We start from the raw sequence: 22,144 nt of genomic DNA, 5'->3' as shown, positions 1-22,144 counted from the left end.
CATTTCACTGGTTTGCAATGAATTTCACTTCCCACCATAATGAAGAGCAGTGGAAAGAACATGGACTTAAGGGTTATGTCCTTGGTTTATGGCCCTGCATTCCAGAGACCCAGAACTCTGCAGAGGTGGAAAAAGAAAAACCAGGTATTGGATAGTGCATTTTTAGAGGAGTTAATATTGTCTAAGTGTTTTTTATGGAATTTAACTTACCTGTGTAATTTTTGAACTCTCATTTCTCTGTGGAATCTAGTAATGGGAAAGGTAAATATTGTTCAAATTAGGGGCATTTATTTGTGCTAATGTGACTTTTGTGGGGGTAGGAGAAGCTTAGATGTGTTAAAAGATAAGCTGAGGCACATTAAAATTTTCAAAAGTTTCTTTGAGGCAGCACTAAACTGAAAGTGCTTAGTAGGAGTACTCTACCAGCAGGAACTAAGAAGTTTTTATAAAGAAGATGTGGAAGTGAACCCAGGAAATTGTTTGATTGACTGTAACTTAAGTGACTGCCTTATTTGGGAAAGTCTAGGTGGCTGTTTTTAATTGACTGTTCTTAAGTTTTACTTTCTTGGATTTAGTGTATTGACTCTGGCTTAGATTTGGTTTGCCTGCATAGCCTACCAATGCATTAGAGCTACCCTGGCCTAATAGTCTCCTTATTTAATTATTTTAACGGATGGATTTATGATGAGTTTGAGAATAGAATAGGGGGTGAATTTTTGGTTTGTGATATTGTATGGCCTTTAAGTAAACTTAATTATAGTTCTGCCCTGGCCCATTTCAGAAGTTTTGGGGGCAAAATATACAAACCCCATCTCACTGGTCTCAGAGAGGGATTAATATTGGCAGAGAGGCCAAGTAAATGAGGCAATGGGTTGACTTAAGTATTTCCTATTAAGCCCAATGGTTGAGAGAGAACTTGGCAGGGTGGGACGCCAGTAAGCAAGAAAGAGGAACTCAGCATCTCTCCTCAACCTTGATCCTTCTTGATCCTCTGAGCCCACAGTCTCCAGTGTTTCTAACAATAAGGAACTCTCAAATGATTGCTTAGATTCTGAAATGCAGTCTATGGGTTCTAACTGGTCACACTGACTAGTGGGTGGGATGACTATGCTATACAGGGTTACCTGGACTGGGAAGCTCTTCTCTTCAAGTCTTTCCTTCCGTAGTGCTGGATGGGCAAGCTAAGGCAGGGCATACTCACTGCAATGGGCTGGGCAATCTTGTTTTTCTCTTTACTTCCTCTTACCAGCATGTTGCATCTTGCAGCAAGAACTTTTGACTCACTGGCCAGCAGGTATTAAGATTGGGATTAAGGAACAATCAAGAATGTTTCTTTGGGCCTTATGCCTAAGTTTTGGGTTCCATTCCAACTTCATCAGAGAACCTGGCCCTAAAGGTTATTGTCACCAGCTAACAAGACAGTGTCTTAATTTTAAATTGATACTCTTGTTTGTGTGAATTCTCCCTGAGGAATGTCAGAAAGAACAGTTATTATTGACAGCACAGGATTTTCACATTTGGGACCCTGACTGTTAGGATGACTGGTTTGCCTGTGAGTAAGGAGTTTCTTGGGATACAGGACTTTCATTGCTAAAACCAGGAAAGTCCCTGACAAGCCAACATGAGTTAATCACCCTGGCTGAGATGCTACCTTAAAGCCATTCAACCCCAGACATAAATTTAGCTTCTTCTACTAGTTGTGCAACCTTGGATATGTTACCAACTCTATCTGAGCCTTGAATTTCTCAGTTGTAGAAGGGTTTTTATGAATATTAAATTATACTAAATTAAATTTCCTAGAATATTTCCTGGTCCATAGTAGATGCCACATTAATATGTGTTCCTATTTCATTTTTTTTAACTTTTATTGGTGCAGCAGAAAATAAAATGATATTCTGAGAAAAAAAACACAAAATAGGAAAAATTGAAGTACTTCTCCGATTTAAAGAATTGGAGAAGTTTTCTGAGTCCCCTTTTCTTCTCAGCTTTCCATCATTATGATAAGCAGCATCAGGATTGGACAATGGAACAGTAATGTATTCCAATCCTAGAGTAGACCAGGGGCCACATATTCAAATGACTGCAGGGGCTATGTAGGAAACATGAATGAGTGAAATGGGATGAATGGGACTTGTGGCAAACAGGCACTAACAGATTGTGGCTACATGGGAAGGAGAGCCCAAAGGGTACCAGATCCTACCAGTTTTTTTCTAGAGAAGCCATGTGTGTAATTTTTAATGTGAAATATACTTATTTGAATATGTTGACATCCAATTTAGGACTTTTAAAAACAATGTATTAGCCAATCAAAATATTCCAAGGACCTTTAATCCTCTCATTGAATTGTTTTACTGGGGAAGAGAGTGCAATTGGATGTCATAATAAGACAACCAAAGAAAGTTTATTCTACCCAGATGGAATAATCACCATTATTAAAAGGAAACCAAAGTAATTAAATGATTATCAAAACAGAAAAAAATGATATGGAATTGTCAGGCTTTGAATTTGGGTTATCTTGTAAATCTAGCAACTCAAGACTAAACCTGTGGAGTTGCAAAATTATAAAGGTGTAGAACCTGCTAACAAAGCTTCATGAAATTCTTGTAAGCATTACCTGACAGATTTCAAAGCAGTTTGAATATTAGTCATCCCAGATATGCCTGCCAAAAAGGGTAGTGTGTTAAAAGAACATCTGCAGCCCACATAAATACCCCCCTGCTGAATTAAACGCAGAGAGGAAATCAGCTTCAAAAGTCGCAGAAGGCAAAGAAGCTGAAACAGCAGTTTTATAGTAAGTGGTTGATAGACTTTCCTGTGGGTGAAACTGTTACTGAGGAGCTAGTTAGTTCCCAATATATTACATGTTTGACCTTTAGCTTTTGGTGACAAGAACTTTGGAGGATATATTTGGACTCCTCCTACTCAAGGAATCATTTACACTGTATAAATTGAATACCAGTTCTGTCACGTATGGGGATACTAAGTGATTTATACTCCTCTGAGTTTCAATGATACCATGAAATGAAGAAAAAACTCACTTAACCCTTGAATGTATCTACTTGCACTGTAGAACCAATAAGGCAAACAAATCATAGCAGTTGCTAAAAAAGCAGCAGAGCCCCTGGCAGTAGTATTGTCTTGAATGTTTTCAAACAGCATAAAAATATAAATTCAAACAGAACTAGCCTGCCAAATGGAAGGTGATCTGAAGAATCATCACTGTTATGGTCTGGGCCTTGTGATTTCTGGAGCCTTCGTAGCTGATGGCAGACTCTTCCTCAGTGACCTAACCACATTGTTTTGCCACAGGACAGAGGTTTGTGATCTGTGGCAGATTTCTGTGCATCCTGAATGTCTGGGCCAGAAACCCTATAAAGAGAAATCCATGTATGTGGTATTACTGAGGATGGCCGTATAGTTTCTTCCTTCAGAGGTATGTGTTCAGTGTCTTTTTTGACTCAACATATCCAAACAGCACAGCTGTAGAAATGGGAACAGATTTTCTTTTTGTCTTTTGCTTTCATTTATTCTCGTTAAAAGGGAAACTGATTCAGAGTTTAAACGCTGCGCTTGTGACTACCAGTTATATAAAGCCAGAGAAAGAGCGCGCGCGCGCACGAGAGAGAATCATATATTAAATTCTTTCTTGCTTCTCAACTTAAAAGGAAATTCCTGTGAAATCATTTTAGGTCAAATCAGAGGTTATCAATCTTTCCATATTACATTGGTAGACTTTGGTTGTAGAGGGGAAATCTGGCATGTGAGTGAGGTTATGATTCGGGAATCAGCTTTTTGACCTTAGAAAATGTTAGTGATGAAAGGTGATCTGTTTTATTCTTAATCTACAATTTACCATTTATGCAGCTTCAGGAGCTTATTTGAGACAGTAAGAATCATGATTCAAGATCTCAGAATGATTGCGTGTAGGTCTGTCCAACATGAAAGATAATTTCGTGGAATGAATCGTTTAAAGATAGTAAGAGTCCATGATGAAACTACACTCTGGAGTTTGAAAAGAGACAGGGCTGCTTTAAGAGAGAAACAGGAAGTTGTAACTAGAAGCCATCTGAATACTAAGCCAAGGCAGAACGCTCATGAAGTAGCAACTTAAGTGGCAGTGTTTATTCTGAAATTTTCAGGCAGCCAGACTGTCTTAGGCAAATCCTGATAAAATAGCTCTTATCCAGGTTTTTATCTAAGGAATCCCAAGAAGACCGGAGAATGGAGAGACAGCAAAGGTTTATGTCAGAGAAGGATGAGTATCAGTTTCAACATCAGGGAGCGGTGGAGCTGCTTGTCTTTAATTTTTTGCTCATCCTTACCATTTTGACAATCTGGTTATTTAAAAATCATCGATTTCGCTTCTTGCATGAAACCGGAGGAGCGATGGTGTATGGTGAGTGCAGAAATTGTAGGATTGATGTGAAACTTGTTGCTTGGGCGTAATTAGAGACTTGTGCTCAGATGGCAAAGTATTGAAACTGGAGAAAATGTGCTGATTGAAGTGTCATTAGCTTGATGAAAGGTGCCGCAGCATAATGAATGCTCATCTCTTTCCAGATGAGCTGCCGAAATTTGCCCTGTCACAAGAGTAAATGTCACAGTCATGTTCTCACATGGCATCCATAATGTGATTCTGTTGACAGATGCGGGTCCATTGTCATGTGGGGAGTCAAACCGAGCAAACTGTTTTTGTAATGATAGATATTGGGAAGTCATGGCTCCACAGTCACAAAGAGCAGCCCATCTTTCATAGGAGGAACTGATAAGCATTATAAAGTTCTAGAAATAACATCATTTAAATGGAGTATGGAGTAAATCCTCTTTTGTCAACTAGTTTCAAGAAGGAAATGTTCAGAAACATACCCCACCCCTCCTACTGGAATAATTGTATCCAAATCCATTTTAATTATATAGGCAATATTTTATTTTCTTGTAAGAGAGTTTTTTTATGCAATACTTTTCATGTCTTAGGTTGATTTCAGACTTCCTAATTTATAATTCTTGTCATTTTAATGTTATTTGTTATGTACCATTTTTGGGGGGAGAGGAGGCAAGATGTAGGAAAGCATTTAACATTTTAAACTCCCCAAATATTACTCTTTCTGTGCAATTTACCATGTCATGCCTTTCAGGAAGTTGATAAAATGTGACAGATTATCCATATTGTACTCTCATCTTTGAAAGTAAAATGCAAGACACTAGTAGTCTTAAAACTTACTCACTTTCACATTACTGTTCTGATCTCAGCCTGGTAATGGACAGGAATTTTGAATACAGTGAAAACAGGTGGGGCATTGCTATAATTTATTGCAAAGAAATGTACTTTTTTTATATTTTGTTTCCCTCGTTTTGGAAGTCTTTTTTTTTTTTTTTTTTTCATTTTGGAAGTCTTGAAGCCATTTATATCCCTGAGGTTCAGGGAACAGGATCAATGAACATTTTATATGCTAACCATGTGATGTCCTGATGATAACAATGTACAGTCATGATTTGAGACCATGAGAAATTCTATGCCTTAACCGAATTCCACTTTGAGATACTTAAACTAGGAACTAAAAGTTTTAGGCTAAGCAGTATATTTTTTCAGGAGACTCATGTGCTGATCCCTTCAGAGCACAGAGTTAAATTCCTTTGTATTGAGGGTCTTAAAGCACAAAACTCTCTTTTGAGGGGAAAACATCATGTTGAAGAGAAAGTCAAAGAGAAAGGACATTCTGTCAGATGTAAAGCCCTGGGCAGCAGTCATTTGCGCTTCTCCATCAACATTGAACCACGATCTTTCTTTCTCTCGACTTGGCTAATAAATAATCAATGAGGATATGGGATGTAATCTGAGAAGCCAGAAACAATGTAATTCTTGGATTAAATTAAAGGGCTATATATGGTTTTGCAAAACAGTACAGATTTTAAAATTATAAACCTTCTTCTAATAAGAAAAGATTTCTTCACAGCACTGAGTTTGATTAAACTATGACTCATTTTGCCAATTTCGGTTTATCTATCATGGAGATACTGTTTTGTAAAACTTTTGATTAAATTTTGGCGATTTATTAAAATTCAACCATACTTTGTATTCACAGTACATAAATGCAACTTTTATTTTTGAACCTGAAAAAAATTCCAGATTACCTTTAATTCTCAAAACTTCATGAAATACTTTTAAGTTGCGGTTGAAGTCATAAAATATTAGTGTATTGCACAATAGTTCAGATAGCATTTCTTTAAATTGCTATTCTTAAGGTTTATGGTTTATAAGAGTGGGATTAAGTTGTCTGATTTCTGTTCTTTCACGAACGTTTTATTTGTAAGTTATTGAAAGCAAATTCTGAAACAATGCAAGTAAAATGATTATAAAAATTATGAAAACAGGGGCATTTGGGTGGTTGAGTTTGTTAAGCGGCTGACCCTTGATTTCAGCTCAGGTCATGATCTCAGGATCATGAGAGCACCCTGTGTTGGGCTCCACACTGAGCGTGGAGTCTGCTTCTCTCTCTATCCCTCTCCCTTTGCCTCTCCCCCCACTTGTGCTCTCTCTCTCTAAAATAAATAAATAAAACTTCAAAAAAATTATGAAAATGTACATATAAATGCATAACTATTCCTTTACTAGAATTCTGAGTATCCTTGAGTTATCTTAAACTATATAAATCAATGAAAATATTTTTAGTGTTGTTTAATTTTTTTGTTGGTATAGAATTATAATTGTTGAAATTTAAGGGGATCTTAAGAGGTTATCTTCTCCAGCTCCCTCATTTTACAGAGTAAGAAACTAAATCTCAGAACAGTGAAGTAACTTCCCCAAAATTGAACAGCCATTCCAAGGTCCATGTGCTTTTACACATCTATACACATGTCTAATAAGGTTGGTTCCTGTTTATCATACAAGAGCTCTTACCAATAGTCTCTGAAAATAGTCCATATGGGTGGCATTAATGACATATCATATTTCTTCTTCAGGGATGATCTAAATGTTATATCTGAAATGTTTATTAGGGACTTTCTGTCAGTGATAAAATAGTCTGAGACTACAACAGAGGAACAAGACTGGACATGCTAATAAACACGTTTAAATGAGAAGAGGAAAGGAAATGCCAAGTGAATGAAGTGCCCAGTGCTTAAAAATGAATTTGAAATTCATGAATTGGGAAGGAGTCTTAGAGATGATAATTCCAACATCTTAATCTCACAGGCAAGGAAAGGAAAACTTTTTGAGGTGAAGGTCATGTAATCAGCTGCTGAGTTGGAATTCAACCTCCATCTCTACTAAGACATCCTGCCTTTCTGCTGGTATTATGCTGAAATGTATCTAATTTCCTTTAGAAGACACAATAGATGTTAATGCATTTTATCAGTATATCAGGAATCAAACTTAAAAATTCTAAGGAGCAGGGGCTTAGGAAATGAGCAGTTAAAGAAAAGTGAGGGGAAAAGTTATCAAACAGAACATTTAACTGCTCTCTTACAGTTATTGTTAGAAACAATTTCCAAGTTGTTAACTTTAAGATGTCATATGAAGGGTTGTACAGGCGAAGAAAAATCATGTGTAGTGTTTGGTTTGATTCTCTGTTCATTGGAGATAAGTCTGATACTCCAATTACAAATAATCTATTATTGAAAAATGTCTTCTTTTTTTGACATGAAGGGTCCTAAGATGCTTTTGAAAATCAGTGACATCATTATAACAGTATTTTCACTTCAGGAGAAACAGTAATGGATAATTGTCTCATGACATTCTATGGCTCTCGTTATTTTAAAATTCAAGGATTGGAATCTATAACTGGTTTAATAGCTAAGCAATGATGATATTCATTTAAATTGGACTAATAGCTTAAATGACATTAATGGTCAAAATGTTGATTGACAGCAGGTGGTGCACTTAGTGCTGCTCACTTAGGGCCCTGTATCCCATGTTCATTGTTCATAAAAGAAAAATTGCTCCTTGTTCCCCGGTAGCATTAAGAATTTCATTACACATCACTGGGGGCTCTCATACCTTAGAGGGCATTCATAGTGCTATAAGTTTGAGGGGTTGGGATCCAAGCTTACGGACAGAACAATTTAAACCTCTTAGAATTCTATCTTTGATTTTATGGCCTTAAAATCTAAGGGATACTATCTGAACTCATGTGGAAATTCATTCACTATTTAGTGGACAGAGGAAAATTCCAAACCACAAAGTTCAGATTTTGAATTCATTAAATTATGTCATATTAAACTCTGTAAACTATGTCTGATTCTCTTAACAGCACACTTAGCAAGATAATAGGATCAAATAATTCACTCAGTAGCATGTTTTTTGAAATTTATAGGTAACATTGATACGTGATGAATCACTAAGGTTTTAAAAGCTCTCTCTTGAAAAATCATAGGATATTAATTTCATCCTAGCACTGCTTGGAGGTTCCTCAGGATAAAATTGTGCTGCTGAACGAGGTGTGGCTCCACCCTCCTGATCCATGTTGCTCTGCTCCAGTCCCGCACTGCCTTCTTGGCTGCCAGGCCTAGAAAAGATGTTTATTACCACTTTGTGCTCCTCCCCCTGACTGGAAGGCCCCTCTGAGGCTTTGTGCTTACTCAAACGTGGTGTGCTTTACAGAGAAAGCATTGGATGCTCTTTTGGGGATTTGGGTTTTTAATCCTGATGACTTTCTGTTTTTTCAGTAGCTAGATGCGTTACTTTGGTCGAGTGACTTAATCTCACTCATTTACTTGTCTCATCTGTAAAATGACGAAGAAATGAAAGCACCCTTCTAGCTGCAAAAGTCTTTCAAAATTTAGGCCAAGACTAACTTCAGCCATCAGGCATCTCTCAGCCACTGCAACCCAAACCAGTAACTTTCTTTCCAGAACCCTCCCAGACAGGATTTTAGTTAGTGTTATTTCACCACTCTTAGTGCTTCCAGTTCTGCTCTGATTTTGTGGTGAGTACTCGGTAAATCTTACTGAATTCCTGTCAGAAAGGTAAGGAGAGCGAGTTATACCATCAGAACAGAGAGGGCAGGTTGAGGATGCAGGGGTTTATGGATGCATTCATGTGAAAATCAGAGTGCTTCTGGTTTAATTTGAAGGGATCTGCAGGAAAGGTAATTGGAGTTAAGAGCCCAGTGAACTGAACTTGCTCTCCCTTTAGTGTAAAAGGGTTGATTTTAAGGAGCCTCAGAGATCAGGGCAAGGTTTTCTGTGCTGTAAAGTGTTAGCCAAATAAATGTTGAAAAAGTAAAAAAATTCAAGACATATTGCTCTCTGTAGGTTTTCAAAAGTTGATTTTAAGAAAATAACCTCCTATACATTCTGTTGTGCTTCTGAATCTCTAAGGAGCCTCAGAGGAAGCCCTGAGTGCAAACTACTGTGGTGCCTCAGAAGATCCTCTCTCAGGGTATTAAAGGCTAACTAAGAAGTGTACACATCAAGAAAATGAATCTGTGATTCAAACTGTTTATGGAGACATTATATATAGTCTAAATTGGATTAAAATTATATGGTTAGGAAACTGGTGATATAAAGAATTAACATTTGTGAAACATCTATTACGTTAAAATATAATAGTAAAAATAGCTAACACAAGTAGTGTTTACAATGTGAACTATTTTGTCAAAAGGGCTTTACGTATGTTCACTCATTTAATCCTCACAACAACCTTTTTTAGATGGGGAAACTGAGGCACCAAAAATCAAGTAACTTCCTTAAGGTCACAGATCTACAAAATGCCACAGCTGGGAGTCAAACCTTGGTAGATCTGGCTCCATGTGACCACTGGGTATCACAAACCTGGGTGTATTTGTGTGTGCATGTATATGTTGGGGAGGAGGTATCATTTTCATGTTACAAAAGAGGAAACCAACCCTCAGAGACATGAAATGACTTGCTGGTAACAGGGCTGAGCTTCAAGCCCGGGACCATAAAACCCATGTCCTTTCACACACCTAGCCATAGGAGAGTTGCTATTATTTAATAAATGTCTACTCTGTGCCAGGTGATAGTATCTTAGGAAGTTTACAGAAGAAAGATAGAGACTGAGATATCTAACTATAAATATTATTGCTAATCCTTACCACATCCATGCAAAATACAATGATCTTCAGTTCGCATATAAGGACAAAGAAGCTCAGAAAATCTGCAGCTTTGGCCAAGGCTTCACAGAATAATTGGCAAGAAGAAAATTTTGAAAACTCAGGCTCTCAAATTTTGTCCTCTCACCAAAGTCTGCTGCTGATGTGTAGTCAGGGGTGGGGAAAGGAGGCAAGTAGTAAAGTTTTTCTTTTATCTTAAGGCCTCAGAAATATTATCCTATCATAGCAAAAAGCCAGCGTGAGAAATACAGTGGGAGCAATATTGCGAAAGTACATCCATGCCAAGAAGCTGGGTTAAAATGTCCCAGAGAGAGGGATGAGGCTGCCCTGGAAACACCTGCCCCAGCATCAGGGAAAACAGTGGAAAACAGTGTTGCAAGTCCACGGTCACTCTGGTTTTGAATGTCTGTGGCTGTCAGAAGGGGTGGGGAAGTTACTGTAAATGCCTTATTCTTGTGAATCATGCAAAATAGGCTTTCATCAGGTGTTAGTTTAATTGAGTTGAAATTTTGGAAGGGACTGAAGGTAGAATCTTTAATTATGCCTCTGGGCTCTCCATGCTGTTTGAAACCTGTGTGCGTGAGTCTGGTGGCATGGACTCTGACAGAGTTCTGTGACTGAGATGGCACTTGTACTGGTAGGAACTACTTGTTGTCTTATAGGACAGTGCTTCTCATGGCATCAGCATCACCTGAGAACTTTTTAGAAATGCAAGTATGTGGGCCTTAAGCCAGGCCTACTGAGTAGGAAACTTGGGGCAGAGTGCAGCAATCTGTGTTTAACAAACCTTCCAGAGATTTCTAATGCACTAGAGTTTGAGAAATAATTCACTAGGAAAATAAAGTTGAACGTGGCAGTTCCTAGTTTTGTCTCCTTTACTTTCTTCTATCTTCTCTTTCTCCATTACCTTCCTGAGATGAAAGGGGGGTTGGGAGAAAATCTCTACTTACTAGAGAGTTCCCTACCCCCCTCTGCTCTTTTACTATTTATATTACTTTGTAATATTTCCCCCTCTGGTTTGAGGAAAAAAATTGATTGTTTTGTGTAAACATTATAAAATAAATCATTTTGTTTTGGTCAGTATGTGGCTAGTTAGATATCTCTATATATTTCTTCTGTAAACTTCCTGAGATGATTGCAAGGAAGGGTGTTAGCTACATATAAGCTGGTGGCTGAGATAGTTTCTAGAGAAAAGTTATCTATAATCCTATGTTAGGAACCCCAGAGTGCTGTGAAATGTGTGCTGTGTGTATGTCTGTGTATGTTTGTGTGTGTGTTGTGTGTGTGTGTGCCTATGTGTGTTGTTTAGTATACATCAAGGATGGAGAAAAACATTGGACACCCTACCATGATAGAAGACCTGATGGTTGGGGTCTTTCTGTCATTTCCCACATAACTCTAACCTGTGAGAACATAGAACTTTGAATGAGGCATCCTAAGGTGGGACAGGTTCATGGGCCCCTTTCCACCTTGGGATACTCTTACTGGCAGGTGCCCCAGGCCTATTCTGAAACCCTTATAGGATTTTTTTCTACACCAAAGCAAGTTGATAATGAGCCAGCACAAAGCAATAAACTGTGTCCTTTTTAGCAACACCCACACTTTCCTTTCATCCTTTGAATTTAGAAGATTGGTGGGAGGGCAGAGAAGGAATGAAATCCTTAAATAATCAGAGAACATTGTATATTTTTACTTTCGGTTGTGTCTGTGATTAATCTCAGGGTAAAACTAAAGTGCTAACAGGAAAACGTTAGGAAATGCATTTAGCATTTGAAATTCACACCCATATCGTCTCTCTAAATCATTGTTCTGATAAAGATTTTGATATGATGGGGGAGGCAGATAACTATCAAGTAAAAAGGGAACAATTGTGGAGATAACACTTAAAGTCCAATATTTGTGAATACTAATTTGCAGACCGTTCATTGTTGTCCCCCTATTGGCTTCCTTAAAATATTTGTCACACCCTTTCCTTCTTTATTTCCCCATTTTTGAATCCCCAGTTTGTATTTTTTGAATCTGGGTGACTGAAATACTGTCTTAGATTCTCTGCCTTAAAGAGTCTCCCACTTTGTAAAAGGTCCTAATGATAGTAAACGATGCTCTTCCTTGGCTTAATTTTATTACTGTCATCTTAAAATTCCTGTACTCAGATTCCTTTGCTAGATTCTTTCTCGTGTAAATATAGACAAATTATAATGTTAACTTCCTTTCCATGTCCTCTCCATATCTTAATTCTCATTTCTCCCTTCAGATAATTGTCTCCCAGTGCTGTTTCCTTAGCTGAAAAACACAGCAAGTCTTTCCCCCAACAAGAAGTTCCCACCGTTCTTTCTCAAGACCTTCTTGCCAACTATCTCTCCCTCTTGAACACCCTTTCTGTTTTTCAGCTGTGCTGGGGCCTTTGATCTCAGCTGCCCTAGTCTGCCGTCCTAAACTGCTTGATGTGCCTGATTAGCACCATGCTCATTGATTTCTGAATACTTCTTTCTAGAAAGTCCTTGCCCTCTACTCTACCTAGAGAATTCCTACACATCCTTAAGAACCTCCTGTGTGAGGCCTTCCCTAACACTGGGGGGGTGGAGTTTTAGTTGGTCTTTCCTTTAGGGTTCCTTAGGACTTTATACATTTACTTGTTTAAAAAAATAGTTTATATCTGTTAGGATGCATTCAGTTGCTAATAACAGAAAACTTGACTGAACCAGACTTAAGCAATAAAGACATTTATTATCTCCCATAAATAGAACTCCAGAGAAGAATAGTCTTCAGGGCTGGTTGATTCAGCAGCCCATTATTGTCATCAAGGACCCAGGTCCTTTCCTTTTCTTTGCTCTGCTATTCCCAATGCTGACTTTAACATCAGGTGAAGACTAAGGTGTGTATGGAATTTCCTGGCATCCTAACCAGGCCTAATAATATCCTGAGGAAGAAGAGAGCTTATCGCTCCGCTCTCTCTGTCTTAGGATATCAAAACTTTTCGAGGAAGCTCCCTAACCAGCTTCCCTTCAGTTTTTATTGACCGGAATAGAGTCACATGCCATTCTAGTACCAATTACCAGCAAGGGAAACGGGAACACCCTTGGAGCTGAGGGAGAAGTCAGCTTACCCTCAGTACATAGCTGTGTGAGGTGGGGTGGATAGCTGAACAAATCAGGGCTTTGTTGGGAAAAAGTGAGGGGGTGGGGAGGGATGCTAGGTTGGCAATCAACAGTGTCTGATACACTAATCAAGTTGATATATCATGTATAGTTTAAGGATTTATCTTCTTGTTTTAGTAAGGGGCAATGCTTCATTTATCTAGATTATTCATTTCTTCTTCAGTCTTCACATATTAACTACATATGTTTGCTTTAGACTTCTAAATTCTCTTCAGTATCATGTAGCATTTCAGTATATACCCATGGACTAGTCTGATTAGATACATGTGTCTAGATGGTCTTGCTGCATTGTATGACTCCGGGGAGTACCGTTTCTACAGAAAAAGAATCTAAAGGGAGCCTGCTGGGGTGTGCCAGGTAGTGTGGCAATGTGTAAGTGTATGAACACAGCCTGGGTCTAAACATAGCCAGAGGGATTTTGACACTTTGTGTTTTCAAAGCCGTTCTGTGATCTGTTTCATTATATATAAATATAATCATCATATATAAAAGTAAATCCCCACCCATATTCCTCTAAGAAAAGTCCCTTTAGGAAAATGCTTCAGCATCATGTAAAATGACTGTCAATAAGATGCAGGGGGATTGGTTATAAAACGCAGGCTTAATAGAAGAGACTTAGGAAATACTCGTACCTTATTCTTACTGGAAATCAGGATCACAGATTGGGCAAGAGGAAAAGGCCTGGTAGGATTAAAATATTTTAATCTTTTAGGGTTAAGGCCATATTTTATTCATTTTTATAATTCTCCCAAGTCTTAGGGCAATGCCTTGTGTGTCTGTGACATGAAAGCAGAATGAGGGAGGGAGGGGAGTTTTTTTATATTTTCAATGGGAAGAATGAAGTGAAAGCCAGTCCAGAAAGACAAGGCTCATATTTCTAAATGTTTCTCATTTTGAGTGCCCATGAGGCTTTTCCTTCCTTCCTTCTTCCCTCCTTTCTTCTCCTACAAACATGATTGTGTCAGTTGCCCGTCAGGCATCTGCTATGGGTGTTATATTGCAAGCTCTGCAAGAACAGGAACATCACAGCATTCGGTATGATGTTCCTTACATGTGACATTTTAAAATGTTGGTCACTGACCAACTACATGAAGTTGGAGGATCTTTTCTTCTTGATTCCAAGGGAGTTTGTGGACTTAGACAAAGTTGGGTTACAATTCTGCCTAAAGTGTAGCTTTTCTGAAGGAAAAAGAGATGAAGAATAGCACAGTCTCTGTCCTAAACAGTTTCATTGTCTAATGAGGGAGACAAAGCCAAGGTCTGCAAAGCAATGTTGAACAATGTAAGCCTATATAAAATTGGGCCATAAAGGGTGTGGTTTAAACTGTGAGTGCTGTTAGAACTCAAAGATGAAGGAATTCATTGAGCACAGGCTGCATCAGAGCATGGGCCCCCCCACAGGTGGAACTTGAAATGGAATTTGTAGGACTATGAGTGGTTTAGGAATGAAGTATATTGTCCAAGCTCTATCCTGGGGCTTGTATGCTGTTGGGGAGAGGTCAAGGTTCACTAAACAGCATGTCTATACTACTGCCCTCCTAGTTGCCCAAATGCCCAGACACGTAGGGGCAGGGATGCATCTGGACTAGAGTTTTTGCTTGGAGAAGGTGATGCCACCAGGTGGATAGGGGGCAGAGCTCAGGGAAGTGTCAGCTTGTGAGAATATAATCTAGAACAAGGCCTTTGCATGGTGTTGCTTTGCCTGGACAAACTGCCTCTTTTTCTCCTTTGAAAGTAAGGCCAGGGCTTGTGGCTTAACAATAGAATGGTGGTTTGTGTCCATAAACTGTGGCAGCCAGCCTCTTCTTTCCTTCTGTGCACAGGTGGTTGGTGCTTTCTTTATCCTATACCTTTGTGGGGGTGTACAAACAACCCTTTCCAATAGCATTTTTTTTCCTACTAGCAATCCTTCTTTATCTGTCCCTGCTTTCAAACAACATTGTGCTGGAGTGGCATTAATTCAACACTCCATATTCGTTTCAACATATGGCTAAAGTGCCGAGTGGACATTTGGCTGTCAGAAGCATTGTCAGATTCTGTGGGTGGGTGTCTGGCCTCAGACATTAAGGATCTTTCCAGCCACTGCTCCTGCAGTGAGGGCACTCAAATGGGCATATGTGTTTGTCAGCTGAGTGCACTGTGCAGTTGCTGTTTCCCCACTGGCCTTCACATTGTGTCAAGATGTTGCTTCCTCTCGAGACTTGGGGTGAGGAGAAGCAGGACTAGAGCCTTTTGTCAAGTGTGTTAATTTGGGTCCTCTGGGAAGCGGACACTGGGAAGAGATTAGTCGTGTGCAAGATTTCTTGGGGCAACTTTTTTGAGGGAAAATGGGGAGAGAGAGGTTGGATGCTGGGACAGCTGTCAGACCTTGGTGCAGCTGTAGCTCCTGTGGAGGGAGGAGTGAGGGGAAGGCTGAGTAGGAAAAGGTTCAGGTTATGGCACAATTCTAAGAAAGGTTTAGCAAGGCTGAAAGGACATCCTTAAGCCATGGTGACCCTTCAGAGCAGCCCCACCTCCCTGCCTCAGTACGCCTACTGAACTCAGTCATCAGCTGGCCTCAGTGAATATGGTCATGGACTCTGGGGCACAGTAGCTGAGACCATCGATCAGCTGCAGTCCTCACAGAGGGAGATCCGTCTGGGAGATGCCTTGTCATGACCATTACATCTGGTCCGCACTGGTGGCAAGCAGCTTACTCCATTTACTCCAGCGCACCTCTTGTTGAAAGCTGGCACCAGAGCTGATACAAAGGTCCAGGCAGGGCCATTTAGGTTTTGAGGCCTTATATGATTTTAACCACAGGGGCCCAGGATTAAGGCGCTCATTATGACAAATAATTGAGTTCCCTGCTTGGGAAAAAACAGTGGACACTTCATATTTACTTGCTGTTGCGCTGAAAGCATATTGCAAAAATAAGCGGCTCACCTTCTGAGAATTTTGAACAGTATTAATATAGGTTCTCTCTATTCAGGCCCCACGCAGATAGTGTCTTGGACTTCCTTTATTTATATCCCACTTGAATAGAAAACACAGGTCATAGAATCACTTATGGTACCTGCCAAATAACTTAGAAAATGAATCCTTCTTAGACAAAGAGTCTTGGCAAAGTGATGTTCTTCACAGGCACCCTAAACCACTTGCAGTGTAGATAACGTGTTTTCCCTTCTCTTTCCTGACTAGTTTTACTGTAATCGTTTGATATGGCACATGAAAATCTGCCCACTGTTCTATGGTGGATCAAGCGCTCATGGTGGTTATGTATCCATCACTTATTTTCTCTTGCTAACAAAGGTTAGGATACAGTATTTCTCACTATGATGGAGGAGTGGGCCAAATACTGAAGCTGGAATGAGGTAAAAATATTCTTGAAAGAAAATCTGTTTTTATTCTCACCCATCATTCTCTTTAGGTCTCTACATTATTGCCAAAGTGATAGCACTTACATAAACATTTTATTGTTTTACTCTCCTACCTGAAATATTTCAATAGTTCTACATTACCACTGAGTTAAAAATAAAAACTTTTTAGCATGACCAAGGAACTTACCTTATGACTTGGTCTCTGCCTCTGGCCTGTAGTCTAGAGTTCTCAACCCCTCTCTTTTTCTCTCTATCATTTTTCTCTCCCCCATTTATTCTCTTCTCACACCACTACTGACTCTCTAAATCCACCAGGTTTCTTAAGTCCTTCTGTATTTATACATAATCTCCAGTAGGTTATCCTGGTGATGGTTAACACATTAACACTACAATTTCAGTGACAACACAGCAGAAGTTAACTTTTCACTCACATAATAGTCCAATGTAGGTATTCCTGGTTGGCAGAGGCTTTCCCCCCACCTGGTATCTCAGGGACCAAGGCTCCTTCAGTCTAGTGACTCTGTTTACTTATAGGGCCTTTGTTTCCTCCCCATCTATCTGATAGATGGGGAAGGAGAAGGGGAAAACTCACCTACTTATTCAAAGCTGTGTTCCAGAAGTGGCACATATCACTTTTGCTTATATTCCATTGGGGAGAACTTAACCAGACACGAGTCAGGAAACAATCTCTGACTGAGCATCCACTTTCCTGACAACTGTGCTACACATTGGTGAACATAAATCCTGGGGATCTTTTAGCTGTCTCTGCTGTTATGTACTGCCACCCACATGTGCAACCTGGATCCCAACTTATTCCCTGATTCAGCTTATCTGGACAAATCTTATATGACCTTTTAAGATTCCTCTAAAGCTTTGCATCATTCAAAGGGCTTTGGAGTGTTTTCTCTCTATACTCATATAACAGAGGGCTTACCAGCTGTCATAGCACATGTCACATTGTATTATAATTGTTTGCTTAAGGGTTTGTGTTTTACAAACTTGAGCTCCTATAGGACTGGGGTTGCATTTTTAAGTCTAAAAATGTCTTGTACAAAATAGGCACCCAACAAATTATTAAGTAAATGAAAGGCTATTAGGTGACTGGATTCACAAGAGTGGTAAAACCTTCCAACATTTGATGTTTTAAATAGTGGATAGTGGATTTATCTTAAAACACATACATCAGGCCTCTAAAGTTTCTTTGCTATTTATTAATAAATCCATAATACTAGGGGAGTTTACAGTCCAGATTACCATGAGCATCGTAACATGTAAGTATGTAAACTTAAAAGTCAAGGATTGTTACTTGGGTTCAACTCTTCACTGAAAGGCATGTTGTATCTTTAGAAAGCATTTGCTGCAGGTAAACAGAAACTTGATTCAAAGTTGTTTGAAAAATTAAAGAATGTATTGTATCACATAACGAGAAGTCTAGAAGTAGGGTATCTCCTGAATAGGGTGATCCAATGGTTCGGTGAGGTCATCAGGACCTAGGTTCTGTCTGTATCTTGGTCCTAAGATTCTCAGTATATTGACCATGCCCTTGGACTGGGTCCCCTCAAGGTCGCAAAATATCTGCCAGCAAAAAAATGGGGAAACAAATTGCCTTTTCACGTCCCAAAGGAGAAAAGAAAGAACATCTCTCTCCCAACCATGGACTATAAGTGCCTCCTTTTAGTTTGATGGCACTCTTTTAGATATGTGCTGACTTGTGGACCAAAAACTTTTTGGGAAATTTAATCCACTGACTGATTAGATTACTCAGTATCTGTTAAAGAGCAAAGGTTTTCTTGAAGCATTTGGTTGGATAGAAGTGGAACACTACATCAAAAACTAATGATGTATGGTGATTAACATAACAAAATAAAAAAACTGTTAAAAAAAAAAAAAGAAGTGGGTAGCTTTTCTCTCCAAAATTTGTGGCTCCATTAGGAAGGAAAAACAGGGGAATATATGCTGGATATTCAAGCAATAGTGTCCACACCACAAATATCTTAATGCAATCTATTGAACTGGTATCTGTAGAAGAGTGAACAGTTTTCTAAGCCAGGTAATGATATAACCTTTTCTCCTGCCACTTCTGTAAGTTCAAAATCATATGTTTAAAAGCATCCAGTAGTGAACACTTTAGATTCAGTTCCTCCAATGCAATTGTTTATTCTTTATTCTAGGCCTCATAATGGGATTAATCTTACGGTATGCTACAGCACCAACAGATATTGAAAGTGGAACTGTGTATGATTGTGGAAAACTGGCCTTCAGTCCATCAACTCTGCTGATTAATATCACTGACCAAGTTTATGAATATAAATACAAGAGAGAAATAAGCCAGCATAACATCAATCCTCACCAAGGCAATGCAATACTTGAAAAGGTAAGGATTCCATCTGATCATATATTTTTGTTTAAATAATTGAGCCATCATATGCAATATATTAACACACATGTATGTGTCCTTTTTAAACACCACACTATTGGAACAATTTAGTTGACTAAGGGGGTATACTTAATGTAATTGTTTTGCAAATGACAGATACATTCGATAAAAAGATAGTAATTCTTCTGACTCTGCCTTTCATGATACTTGTTTCAAGTTTGTTTTTTTTTTTTTTAAGAGAGAGAGAGAAAGAGAGAGTGAAGGAGGGAGAGCAGAGGGAGAAGGAGAGAGGGAGAGAGAATCTTACGCAGACTCTGTGCCCAGGATGGAGCCTGATTTGGGGCTCAATCTCAGGATCCTGAGATTATGACCTGAGCCGAAATCAAGAGTCAGATGCTTGGGGCGCCTGGGTGGCTCAGATGGTTAAGCGTCTGCCTTCGGCTCAGGTCATGATCTCAGGGTCCTGGGATCGAGTCCCGCATCGGGTTCCCTGCTCAGTGCAGAGCCTGCTTCTCCCTCTCCCTCTGCCACTCCCTCTGCTTGTGCTCTTCTGTCTATCTCTCTGTCAAATAAATAAATAAAATCTAAAAAAAGAAAAAAAAAAGAGTCAGATGCTTAAACCAACTGAGCCATCCAAGTGTCCCTACTTGTTTCAAGTTTACACATGTGTTCTAAGTGTCATTGTGTATATTGCCAGCTGGCTACTCAGATCAAATCTCCCTTAAGTCAAAAGGAATATACAGGGGAGTGAAAAAATTTGCACCTGTAAACCTTGATTTAGGATGACTGGCTTTTGGCTGCCAACACAAAACACTGACCACTTGGCTGTTTATAAATATACTAACACACAGTCAATCTCAAGAGATCTTCACTCCACCAGTTTAGTTTGGAAATCTTAGGTAGGAAAAAGAAAAATTGTGAAGTGACCCATCTTTTATTTTATTTTTTTAAAGATTTTATTTATTCATTTGAGAGAGAGAGAGAGCACAAGCAGGGGGAGAGCCAGAGGGAGAGGGAGAAGCAGACCCCCTGCTGAGCTGAGAGCCCTACATGGGACTCGATCCCAGGACCTGGAGATCATGACCTGAGCCGAAGATAGACGCTTAACCATCTGAGCCACCCAGGCGTCCCAATGACCCATCTTTTAAAAATGGTTTTATTTTTGCAAATTTGTGAACTGTTTCGGTTATTGGAAGGAAGTTTCCTTCTGCTCTCAGGACTCTGGGTCAGAAAATAGATAAGATTACCTCTTTTTTTTTTTTTAGATTTATTTATTTTAGAGAGAGAGAAGGGGGCAGGGCAAAGGGAGAGTGAGTCTTTTTTTTTTTTTTTAAGATTTTTATTTATTTTTCAGAGAGACAGAAAGAGAGAGAGAGAGCCCAAATGGGAGGAGCAGGCAGAGGGAGAAGCAGGCTCCCCACTGAGCAAGGATCCCGATGCGGGACTCAATCCCAGGACTCTGGGATCATGGCCTGAACCGAAAGCAGATGCCTAACTGACTGAGCCACCCAGGCATGCTGAGGGAGAGAGAGTCTTAAGCAGACTCCATGCTGAGCACAAGCCTGCTGGGTGAAGGGATGGGGGAGCTGGATCCCACCACTCTGAGATCAGGACTTGAGCCAAAACCAAGAGTCCAGCACTTAACTGACTGGGCCACCCAGGTGCCCCAAGATTACACCTTGTAGTGTGTCATGCATTCTGGATCAGCCCTTGGAAGAAGGAATAAGTGAATTTGTGTTTAACAATACAAGTACATGCTAAGAACCAGTGACTCATTCCATAACATTTTGGTCAGACCTGAGAGCTTCCTTGATATTAGTGAAGTTTGTTTTAGCACTTTCACTCGTACAGATTTAGTTTTCTATTAATATATAGACATTTGTTTCCATTTTGAGAGTTTTGGGATAGGAGGGGAGACTTGGTCTATCATTTTTCCTCATTCAAGATAGATAATTTTTAATCACTTTTTTTTCACATTATCGTCCACTAGCACATTTCTAGATTAACTTCCTCCTAGAACTTGATGAGGGCTCAGGAAAGTCAAACTAATTATAATATTAGCCTAAGTCAGACTTAGAAAAGTGAATTGAAACATGCAAAAAGCAAATTAAATAATGTATTTCTGAAATAAATAGGAGCAACTTCTAGATCTTCTGCTGTTTTGGATGATTTCTTCCACATGATTCTTTCTGTTCACATGGATAATAGAAAATTATCTATCTTGAAATAAGTAATTTTTAAATGACTTTGTTGGCAGCATAGGATTTTAATTAAAACATACTTTTCAGTTTTACCTCTGGTTAGCACCTGGACATAAATTATTTATTTTAAAGAAGGTATTTATTTACCTCGTCACTCTCTTACCTATTTTCATCTGCATTTCTAAACACTATTTCACCAAACAGGTTGACCCCCAAAGATGCTGATAATTATCTCTGTTACTATAGCAATTTTTTTTCTAGCAGGATTGCCAGTAACTGATCAGAAATTTTGTTACTATGTTATTGACATATTGATTCCTTTACCAGCAGCCAAACTCCAGTGTTTGCTTTTGAAAAACGAAGGCAAGAGTTAGAGAAAATGTCCAAGTTGCTGGGGGCTTCTTGGTTTTTTCATTTGGTAGATTATGAATTCTATACATAAAAAGTTTAATTGACCTTGAATGGCTCAAGTATTTTCTAGATTAATGTCTAAATTATGTGACTCATTTGTCATACTTAGCATTTGCCTCTCCAGGCATCCAAGGTTGGCAATAGACAACTCAGTACCCAGAGTAAATCCTTCCCTCATTGCTAGTGGAGAAAGAGGCATCCACTGGTACACTTAACCATATTAGATGACTTTAAGTGGAAAGGATCTTGTTATAAATGGCCAGAGTATAGTGTAATGCACATTTGTTTCTTATATGTCGTTTGGGGGTGGGGTACCTAGTCTGCGAAAATAACAAAAACCCCATAGTCTTTCTTTCTTACTAGGAATTCTCCAGTGCACTCAACTATTCATATCAATCAATTATTCAACCAGTCTAGGTCAGATGCAAAGGGATTCCAAAAAACGGTTCATTCATTGGATGGCTTATAAGGAGGTAACACGGTGAAATGGGGAAAAAACTCCAACTTTCTTATTTGTTTTTTTTTTTTTAAAGATTTTATTTATTTATTTATTTGAGAGAGAGAG

At 39.0% G+C, this 22,144-nt stretch overlaps 1 protein-coding gene across 1 annotated transcript in view; it reads left to right on the top strand.

Annotated features, from left to right (window-relative positions):
- Nucleotides 1–3,731: 3,731 nt before the first annotated feature.
- SLC9A9 (solute carrier family 9 member A9) overlaps nucleotides 3,732–22,144 on the top strand; it is a 510,696-nt gene continuing 492,283 nt past the window's right edge. The window contains exons 1-2 of the mRNA XM_081806463.1: nucleotides 3,732–4,396; nucleotides 18,762–18,964. Of these exons, the coding sequence (XP_081662589.1) occupies nucleotides 4,222–4,396; nucleotides 18,762–18,964 (378 nt within the window). The 5' untranslated portion in view covers nucleotides 3,732–4,221. The remainder of the gene's footprint in view (nucleotides 4,397–18,761; nucleotides 18,965–22,144) is intronic.

Source organism: Leptonychotes weddellii, chromosome 1 (genome assembly GCF_054177405.1).
Source record: "Leptonychotes weddellii isolate Sample4059 chromosome 1, ASM5417740v2, whole genome shotgun sequence".
NCBI lineage: Eukaryota > Metazoa > Chordata > Mammalia > Carnivora > Phocidae > Leptonychotes > Leptonychotes weddellii.
This window is presented reverse-complemented; position numbering and strand designations above follow the sequence as displayed.